The 10,515-nt window shown below is 44.3% G+C and overlaps 1 protein-coding gene across 1 annotated transcript; it reads right to left on the minus strand.

The window, feature by feature from the left end:
• Positions 1-6,460: 6,460 nt before the first annotated feature.
• On the minus strand, positions 6,461-7,978 carry LOC119313080 (alkane hydroxylase MAH1-like). The gene has a single exon (XM_037588899.1). The coding sequence runs from the start codon at positions 7,976-7,978 to the stop codon at positions 6,461-6,463; it is 1,518 nt and encodes a 505-aa protein (XP_037444796.1).
• Positions 7,979-10,515: the final 2,537 nt, after the last annotated feature.

A 10,515-nucleotide genomic window follows, 5' to 3' on the forward strand; every position in this document is an offset into this window, starting at 1 on the left:
AGAGAGAGAGAGAGAGAGAGAGCAGAGAGAGAGAGCAGAGAGAGAGAGAGTAGAGAGAGAGAGAGAGAGAATTTTGTGATTTTTTTAAAAATAATTGTGAACATTTTAAATAATGCATATTTTCAAATCCATGAACGTTTTTGGAATTCATTAATATTTTTTTGTTTTGATGAATTTTTTTGTGTCTAATAAAATCAATTTTTTGAAATACACGAATAATTTTTAAATTCACGAATATGTCATGAATCAGTGAAAAAATTAAATACGTGAACTATTCTGAAATCCCTAAACATTTTTTGAATACACAATATGTTTTTATTCCTGTTTTTTCCACAAAATCATCAACATTTTTTGAAAACGTTTTTTTTTGCAAAATCACAATGTTTTTGTATCCATGAACATTTTATGATTCATTTTTTTGAATTCACATATATTTTATGATTTCTCAAATATCTTTTTTCATTGCTATATTTTGATATACTGAATTGTTTTAAAGATGAAAAGGATAAAAACAGGAAAAGAAAAAATGAAATGAAATGAAAAAGAAAAGAAAAAAGAGTGTGGCCAGCACCCCCCGCCCTGCACATGGGCCATCCCGACCCCACATATATTCGTCTCCATCCGCATCCCTGGCCAAACCCTAGCCACTCTACTCCAAGCTCTGTTCGGACAATTTGTTTATACGGAGAGGGGCGGCGAGGGGGGCGGCCATGCGCGCGGTGTTTTTTTAGGGATCAAGAGGGGACGGCGAGGGTTATAAATGTGTTGTCCTCGCCTCCCCTCTCCGTGACGCCGTCGTCTGCCGCCCCGTCTCGCGCTCTACCGCGACACCCTCTCCCACCCCTTCCTCGCCCCCTCCTTTTGCCACCGCCCTTTCACCACCGCCACCGCCACCGCCCCCCTTCTTCACTTAATTAATTTGTTTTTACTACATGTTTTCAGGACTGATATAATGGCGGACGATAGAGCTGACCCGATTATGGAGAACTATGATCCGGACGGTGAAGCACATATGTTCGGCATCATAAACGGCGATATTCTATATGTGCCGACCGGAGAAGAAGAAGATGATATCTCTTCTTATCTGAACCTTGACGATGAAGATGAAGGGCGCCGTCAGCAAGATGATGCCGAACAAACGTCGATAAACGACGATCTTCAAATGGAAGTAGCAACCACCTCCGGCGCCGAGGTATATATATACATTGAGCCTCTGGTGATACAAACTAACTGATTTGAATAAATATGTGTGTACTAACGCGCGCGACTCTTTCTTATTTTAGCCCTCGGCCGGATCGTCGAAACAATCGAGTACGTCGTCAAAGCGTGGCGCAACCAAGACGATGAAACAAGGAGAAACATGCACCATCGAGGTTGTCGACAGTGCAACCGGCAGGCCGCTGGAGCCCCGCAAGAACGCCACCAAGTTTGTCAGCCAATCCGGAGCCATTGTTAGAGACAACGTCTCGATCACCGTCCAGGAGTGGAATGAGCCAAAGAAGGCACGAATTGATGGTTTCACTTTTGTCGATAAGAGAACAAAAAAAGATTGCTTCAAGAAGCTTATGGAACATTTCGTTCTACCTCCGGAATACAACAAATTCGATGAGGAGGGTAACAAGATTGAGGAAAACAAGGAGAGGAGGAGGCTAGTCAAACAGTTCGCTCTTCATAAGATGGCCGACGCATTCCGGAAATTCAAGCAAAATCTAGCCCATGACTTTGTCAAGCAGAACAAGACTCCGGATTTCAAAGGACAATATGAGAAACTGAAACATGATTGGCCAGAATTTGTGAAGCAAAAGAAATCGGAGCAGTTCATTCAAATATCGAAAAAAATAAGGAAAATGCGGCTAAGGAGTACAATCATGTTATGGGGCCATGAGGGTATCGCATTTGGGTGCCTAGGTTGGAGAAGATGGAGAACGAGCTGAGGGCGCGAGGAATCCGTCCAGGTACGGAGGGATGGGACCCAAGGGCCAAAAGCTGGTGGTACGGGCATGGGGGAACGCTGAACCCGGAGACAGGGGAGTGTGTTTACCGGGGCAAATTAATTAAACCCACCCAAGCCCTTATTAACGCAATGAGGGATGCTCAACAGGGGAAGATCAAGTTCAACAGAGAGAACGACGCGCTGACAAAAGCCCTCGGGAATCCTGAACACGGAGGACGTGTACGAGGCATGGGGCACATTCCGTGGAAAATAGGGTTCCCCCAGAACGATGACCCGTACGGTTACAGAAGCCGTAAGAGAAAGATGGATCGGGAAGCAGATGTTGTGGCGCGATTGGCATCGGAAATGGATGTGATGAAGAAAACCATGAGTGTACTAGTAGCCGAAAGAGATGCAGCTCGGGTGCAGCATGAAGATCATCCAGCGGATCTCGGAAGCCAGCAGCGGAGAAGCAGTGTGGCTTCCACGGAGGCCCCACCGGCTGGTGCAGATGCACCGACGATCGAAATTACTGCACCGGAGCCTCTGGTGGTCGAAATTACTGCACCGGAGCCTCTGGTGGTCGAAATTACTTCACCGGAGCCTCCTCGCTACCCCGTGGACGATATAAAGGAGATGAAAGAATGTCATCTGTATTATCCTATCGGGAACATGTCCATGAAGGTAGCCATCGGCAGTGCTTTACCATGTTTACCTGGAGCACTCCACCACAACAACCCCATTCAAGATGGCTATGCTCGTGTCACGGTGGAGGACATAGTCCAAGGGTTTGAGGACCTGGAGATTGATATTGCTACACCTGAAGGGGAGAAAAGACTTGGAGATGTCAAGCGCCATTTCATTCTATGGCAAAAGAAGTTTATCAAGTTTCCAGGCGAGGCGCCAAGGACAACAAGTCCACCCCCCTACGGTGGTGGTGGTGGTGGTGGCGGTTCACCTACACCTCCGTCACGTCAGCCGACGCCGCCCCCCAGTCCACAACGTCCGGCGGGTGATCAGCCGCCGCCCCCCAGTCCTCGTCCGGCGGGTGATCAGACGCCGCCCCCCAATCCACCTCCGGCAAAGAAGCAGAAGCAGTCCTGGATTATTAACCCGGACCCTTATGTACCTAAGACCACAAAGGTACCGGAGCCATCACTGAAGCCTCTCCCCACAAGGCCTTGGGAACGTAGTGCCGAGGAAGTCGACGCGGCCGCGGCTGCTGATTTGGAGAAATGGAAGGCGGACTGCAAGAAGAAAAGAGAGCCCGAGCCCAAGCCAGTATTTTGTGATGAGCAAAAGAAGTGGGCTAAGTCATTTTTGAGCACACCGTCCCAAGCCGCGAAGAATCTGCCTAACGACTATGCACATGAACTTCGCAGGCAGGCACTCATGTTCAAGGAGAACAAAGAGCGGGAGAAGGCCGAAAGTAAAAAAAGCGGGAAACAAGTTGCCCAGCTCGGGGAACAAAGTAAACAATCGATTGCCCCGCTTATAGTGGAAGCCTTCTGTCCGGATGCCCCCGAGATCATACAAGCTGCGGCAGCACAGGGATTGACTGTAACGAGTGCCAGAGAACAAGCGGCCAACTTAGGTATTACTCTTCGTGAACTGTTAGGCCTTGATGAGGCGCCAGTGAAGGAGGTAGTAATTACATATGTCAAGAATGGGCCTCTCGTCGAGCCTGCGCAGGAAAAGGATCTACCTCCACAAATGAAAGGTCTGCTGAAATGGTACAAGGGTTACATAAAAAATAAAAACGCCAAAGAATATATTTATGCGGAAGTTAGACATGAGAATCACTTCAAATTTTACTATGTACAAATTGAACTGAGTGAATTGTTCCAGCTTTTCAATCTGCGCGAGCTCGATAAATCTATCATCAGTTGCTACGTTCTGTAAGTGATTTATTAATTTCTACCCCATCTCGTTCATATTGCCTGCACTATATATATGTCCTAACTATATTGTTGTGTCCGCTATTATACATGCAGAATGAAGATTAAGGAATGCAGAGTAAGGAACATCCATGATGTTGGGTTCATTGACCCACACATCGTTAATGGACATGTGTTGGAGCGTCACCCCGCCGACGTGGAGGCAGACCTGTGGCAGTTTCTTACAAAGCAGGAACTCAAAAGTGATATTCTATTTCCTTACCATTTTGAGTGAGTGTTTCTGTCTTGAGCACATTCTCTTTTGTTTACTCCATGCATGGTATGTGGCCGGCTAATCGATGAGTTATGCATGACGTACTGTGCATGTATCGTGTCCGCAGGTTCCACTGGATTCTGCTAGTAATTAAAGTTAACACCTCAGAATGTCTCGTCCACGACTCTGTGAATATGGATCCAAAGCTTTGGGGCGGCATGAGAAGAATGATGCAGAAGTAATTATTTTCATTCATTTGCGCTCTATATCGATCGGCCTATTTCGTTCATTTCCTAATATCAAGTAACTAATTAATAACTCTCTTGTTCATTTAATTTTCTTTGCCTCGTAGGGTTTGGAGACGGTTCGTAGATACAAAGGTCGGTGAATTCAAAAAAGAGCTAGAATTCAAAATGTTAATGGCTAAGAATGCTGGGGATATTCAGCCACCGGAGACCAATCTATGTGGATACTATGTCTGTGAGATGATCCGGAGATACACCTTTGAGCGGGTTCCGAGTGATACCAATGCTCAGAGGAATAACCTCCGGTGGATGCTTAGTCCAGAAGCTCGCTTCCGACCACTTCAAGAGGAACTAGCTGGATGGTTCAGCAGGGAAGTCCTCCATCCTAAAGGAGAACACTATTACGAGGACGTAGAACTTTATATGCATTAAATCATGTATGGAAACTTGTTCAAAATTGTATATGGTCATCCGATGATATTGAATATATATTGTATATTCCTCTTGAATTCTTTTTGGTTCTAATTTCAAATTTATTTGAAATTGTACATTCATATGCATGTATGTAGTACCGTAGAATATATGAAACTCCTTCAAAATTAAAATAAAGCACAAAAGAAATAAAACAATACAAATTAAACAGAAAACAGGTTTAGGGGGGGGGGGGGCTAAAACCCTAAACCTGTGGCGGCCTTTAGTCGCGGTTGGCCAGAAGAACCGCGACTAAAGGTCCTCCGCCCCGACGGCCGCCTGGCGCCCACGTGGACGGGCCTTTAGTCGCGGTTCTTAAGGAGCCGCGACTAAAGGTGGGGGGCTTTAGTCGCGCTTATTTGGTCGCGGTTGCGCAACCGCGACTAATGGCAGTTGCGAACCGCGACCAAAGGCCTTTTTTCCACCAGTGACGTGAAACCCGCATCCAATCTTGTGATCCATCAATGATGAAAATACATTGTATCTTGGTAGGAAGATTCCTCGTTTATGCTAGTATGGCTGTGTTATGTTCTAGTAAAAAAACAATGTCTGCTCGACGTTTATTGAAGATTAGGAACGTGAATGGAAGTGTTACAAACACGAAGAGATTTCAATAACAACCAATGACTTCCATCCAGGTACATTTTTCTGATGCTGCACGTCGGCATTTCAGAATTCACATCAGTAACCAATCAATTTACATGGTTTCTTATCATGTAGAATCATGACAGGCCTGTAGGGCCGTCGAGTACATGGAAATGTTCCGCAAAGTGGATTTCACAATAGAAAGAAGTCCATGGAGCAAGAGCACATCTGGGTCGTTCAAGTTATGCATGTGTCGCCTCCATCATATCCTGTCTATAAACGGTTTTAATCAGGTTACTTTTGTGTCATCACTTGTGTATTGATGTTGGTTGTGTAATGTATCGACCTGCACTCTGTATACTGTATAGCCGTGTCAATTTTGGTTATACTGGTGTTGGTGCGTGCTGGTTTCAGTTTCATCATATAACTTTTCGTCTGTATCCTCTTTGTAAGAGGTTTTAATAGCACCAATAGGTCTAGAATGATTGTGGGTGATTTTTTTTTTCTTTGTAAATGATTCTATTCAACACAAGTAATTGAACTATGTCACTGATTCTCAGTGCTACCTATTAATTGATATATAATAAAGCGAAGTGAGCAATCCGTTACTAGCCAATTATTATAAGGATATATGCAAACTGAAAAATACCATATAATCCGATGCGCTTTGCTCACAAATCTAGACATGGCGCTACATGCGAGTGACCCGTACATAGATACTAGCATTTTTGTTTGTCCAGTTCGAGTAGTCCTACCGATGATGCACATGGGAAGAGTTTGTCACAGCTCACATGATGTTCTTCTCATAACATGTTTGCATGAGATTGTAAAGTGAGGATCTTTTATATCAACGGTGATAAAAAAGCAAATGATTAAAATCAGCCTTTTTTTTGGCGAATCAACATGTCTTTGGTATTTACGTTTGAATCCGGGGAGTAATTAGATGGGGAAAATGTAATTCATGCTAAGAATGATTTTTTTGCACAACACATACTAAGCGATGATATCTTTTATTCATATATAGCAAGGAATACACATACATATGCCATGAGAACTCGGCAAGCCCATAGGTACGTTACATTTCCCGCTTATTCAGCTTAACCTTGAGCCCATTCTTCATTTGCAGAAGGCATGACAACTTTGTATCGATGGGTTGACCATCTAACATTTTCACGTCAAAGTTCCACACGATAGCAGCAACAACGATCTTCATTTGCATGATTGCAATGTCCTTGCCAAGGCATAATCTTGGCCCCGAGTTAAAAGCCAAAAACTTGTGAGAGGGTGCGTGTCGCAGCTGGCGTCCATCCTCTGAGAGCCACCTCTCCGGCCTATACTCCCGGCAGTCAGCTCCCCAAACAGACTCCATTCTACCAATGGAGTAGATGGAGACGAGGACAATGTCCCGAGCACATACCTCATGGCCACTTGGCATTACATCGGTGGTGACAACAGATTTGCGCTCGATAGGGATTGGCGGGTACAACCTGAGTGTCTCCAATAGGGTGGCTTGCAAATAAACTAGGGCTTTGACCTCCTCTAGATCCAACATCGTCATGGTGACGCCTGCAACAGATGGTTTGCGGGATATGATGGGTGCTAGTTCATCACGTATGCTCGACACGACGTGCGGGTTCTTGGCGAGGTTGTAGATGACCCATGGCAAGGTGGTACCAATCGTGTCCCTCCCGGCGATCATGTAGGTAATGAGAGTTGCCTTGAGTAAATCATCATTGTATCTTGGGTCATTGACATAATTGGACAGAATGTCCATGGGTACCTCTTGAACTATAACATGGTCGTTCGCCCTCCTCTTCATGATCATGTCCATTGTGAAGCAACGAAGCACCGCTTGCGCGGCAGCGAGCTTCCTCTCTGGACCAATGTCCAGACGCCTCATCACCTTCCAGAGAAATGCTGGCACAATGTGTCGGATGAAGGCCACCTCCATGACCGTGTCCATCGCATCCGCGACGTGCACCGTCGGCATGTCAAGGGACAAGCGAGCCGTGTCCACGCCGAAGATGGTCATGGCATACAGGTCGAACATGAGCCTCATCATGAGATCATTCATGTCGACATGAGCATTTGTTAATGCCATGTGGGCCATGAACGGCAGAAGACCCTTCTCCACCTTATCACGACAACACGTGTTCATCAGCCCGACAACCCGTGGGCTGCTCAACACACCCTGGTAATTTGTGCGCTCACGACGACATGGCTCGCCGTCAACAGTGAAGAGTGAGCCCCTTGCCACATCGAAGATATCGGCGAACTCCTCACCCTTGGGATAGTTTGTGTGATTCAAGGTGAAAATGTGTTGGATATTCACTGGGTCGCAGGTTAGGAATATATGTATGCTAGCTATGGCAAACTTTAGGCTGTGGCCGGACGGTGATAGGAGGTCAAAGGCGATATAGTGATGCAATCTGTGGAGGTTGATGGCTAGGGAAGGGAGGATGCCCACTACTGGCCAGTTCACTGGCAACAGTGGATTCTGACTCTTACTAGACTTTATGTAGTACAAACCTAGAACAACTACAAGTAGCACAAGTATGGAGACGGGCAGTTCCTGCAAGAACGGGAATGCCATTCTTGGAAGAGATGTGTGCTGCATGCATGGACCAGTAGAGAGAGATCTCCGGAGATGCAAGCGGATCTCTATTTATAGAAACACTTCGTTGTCAACTTGGATACCTGGCCGAAAAGGAAATAAAAGAAACTTGCGTGCACACATGAAAACTCTTGCCATTTTCTTGTTAATGAAAGACAATAAACGTGGCAAGTTTGGTGACTACAAGTTGTGTATCCCATTAATAATAATGAATGTACTCCATATAAAAATATCTGCAAGTTAGTATAAACCTAGATAACGTCCATGGCTCGATGGCGTAGATTCCTACCTGGTCGTTCTGGCAGGTGGGGTAACAATTTGCAGGGTTTATCAGCATGGCGGCGGTGGCTACCTTTTGCAGTTTGGTTCTCCTGCCTTGTCTCCGTGGATGTGGCCTCTCGTGCTGAAGTGAGGCATGTGAAAAATGGATAATTGTCTCTTGGATATGCAACTAGGGCTGTATACGAGTCGAGTTCGAGCGAGTTGGACTTGGCTCAACTCAACTCATATTAATATTTGAGCGAGCCCAAATTGGTGAAGCTCAAGGTTGAGCTTTAGAACATGACTCTTACTCAGCTTGTAACGATCTCAAGGTAGTTTCGAGCTAAATGAGACAATAAAAAATATAATCGGTGTTGGTTATTCCAACTAGATAAGGCACAACACCACTGAAAAGCATCAAAAAATATTGTTTCAATCAAAACGATGATGATATAGATTTATGAGTAGTTTGACTTATTTTCTCACAATATAGCCGAGCATGTACCATATTAATTAAGCATAACATATATAGTAATAAATTGCAATGTTTTGATTTATTATATGGCATGATCATTTAAAATAACGACATTATGCCGAGTTATCGAGCTAAAATTGAGCGAGCTATTGGCTCAAGATCAACTCATTTCTGGATCGAGCTACATATAGTGTTTGTATTCAGCTCGTTTCTTTTCGAGTTGATCTCGAGCCGAGCCAAAAAAAACGAGTCGATCTTGAGTAGCTCACGAGCCTCGGGCTTTTCTTGCAGCCCTATATGCAACTCTTTCAGCGGCCCTTGCTTCCTCTCTTGGGTGTTAGTCTGGCAGGATGGTGGTCTTGATGACTTCCCATCCATGACCAATAATGACATACTAGCTCTGACGATGAAGTGGCATGTGGGCGTCCAAGCATCGGCTTCTTCAGGTGGAAGAAGATGGTTGCCCTAGGGGCTTTAATGCAATTTCTTTATTTTTAGGGGTGTTTGTATTAATAGTTTGGTAAACAGAACATAGTACGTTTCCAGCAAAAAATGTTAGGATGGATGGTTATACTCCCAGCCGACCCGGATGAAACTACATGTTTAACAATTTGCATGTTTGGTAAATTATTACAGATTATCTGTATTGATGGGAGACAACTTGAAGGTATTAGTGGTAACTGGTCAGATTAAATCTCCACGACTCGGTTAGTGTGTGTGTGCTCTGATCAATATGTGCGTGCAGGCGTGCGGGCGTGCGTGTGTGTGCATGTATTCTGGTCCAGATGTGTGTGAGAGCGTTTATATCGTACTCACGAAGTAATATCTCCAGATAGCCTACGCGCAATTACGAACATCACCAGATACCCTACACGCGAGTATGAACATCACCAGATAGCATATGTACGAGTACAATGAAAAGAAGAATATAATAGGCCGACTTCCACCTACAAGACAAAAAAGATGTCACGCTCTGAGGCAAACTACGATGTCCAAGCAGTCGGCAACGATAAGGAATGGCGTCTTAGAAATCAAAGGACCATGTCCAACTAATTGGACAATCCCACCACATGCGGATGACCATGTCCAACTAATTGGACAACCCCACCACATGAGAATGCGACCAAAAATGTTATTCCACACATAAAAATTTCAGCTTTTCTCGAATAATAATGATTACACCTCTCATCACCATCATAGGATAGCAATGAAGATTTGAATACTATCAGCATTTAAGCCCGTCCCGCTCAGGCTTAGGCAACCCGTTTTCGGCCATGGCAACCACATACGGTGTGACAATCCATAACAGTTCATGTGTTGCCTCTGTGGCCCCCAACCTTGTTTTTCTCTTGAACTGTTTAAAAACATAGTAAAATAGGCTTTTCTCATTGCATTGTCAATTATATCATCTGTATGAAATGAATTAAGTTTACATTTATTTAATACCAATGAAAAAATGGCAAATCATAAGCCCATAAATAAGTTCAGTTGTTTGTACTCTTGGAATAGAGTTGTGCTGCATGCATGATATGTAAAGAGATGCAAGCCAGTTTTAGTTTATAACAGAAGCTCGTAATAAACTTGCGCACAGATCCCTCGCATAAAAAACTTGTGTACATGTTTTGGCATTTCCGTGTTAATGAAAAACAATAAACATGACATGTTTAGTGATCATATTAATATAGTGATTGTAATCCATATAAAAATATCCACTCTTGTCGATATGAGTTTGTGTATCATGTTAATAATAATGGTTGTAATCCATATAAATATATCTACC

Source organism: Triticum dicoccoides, chromosome 5B, assembly GCF_002162155.2.
Source record: "Triticum dicoccoides isolate Atlit2015 ecotype Zavitan chromosome 5B, WEW_v2.0, whole genome shotgun sequence".
NCBI lineage: Eukaryota > Viridiplantae > Streptophyta > Magnoliopsida > Poales > Poaceae > Triticum > Triticum dicoccoides.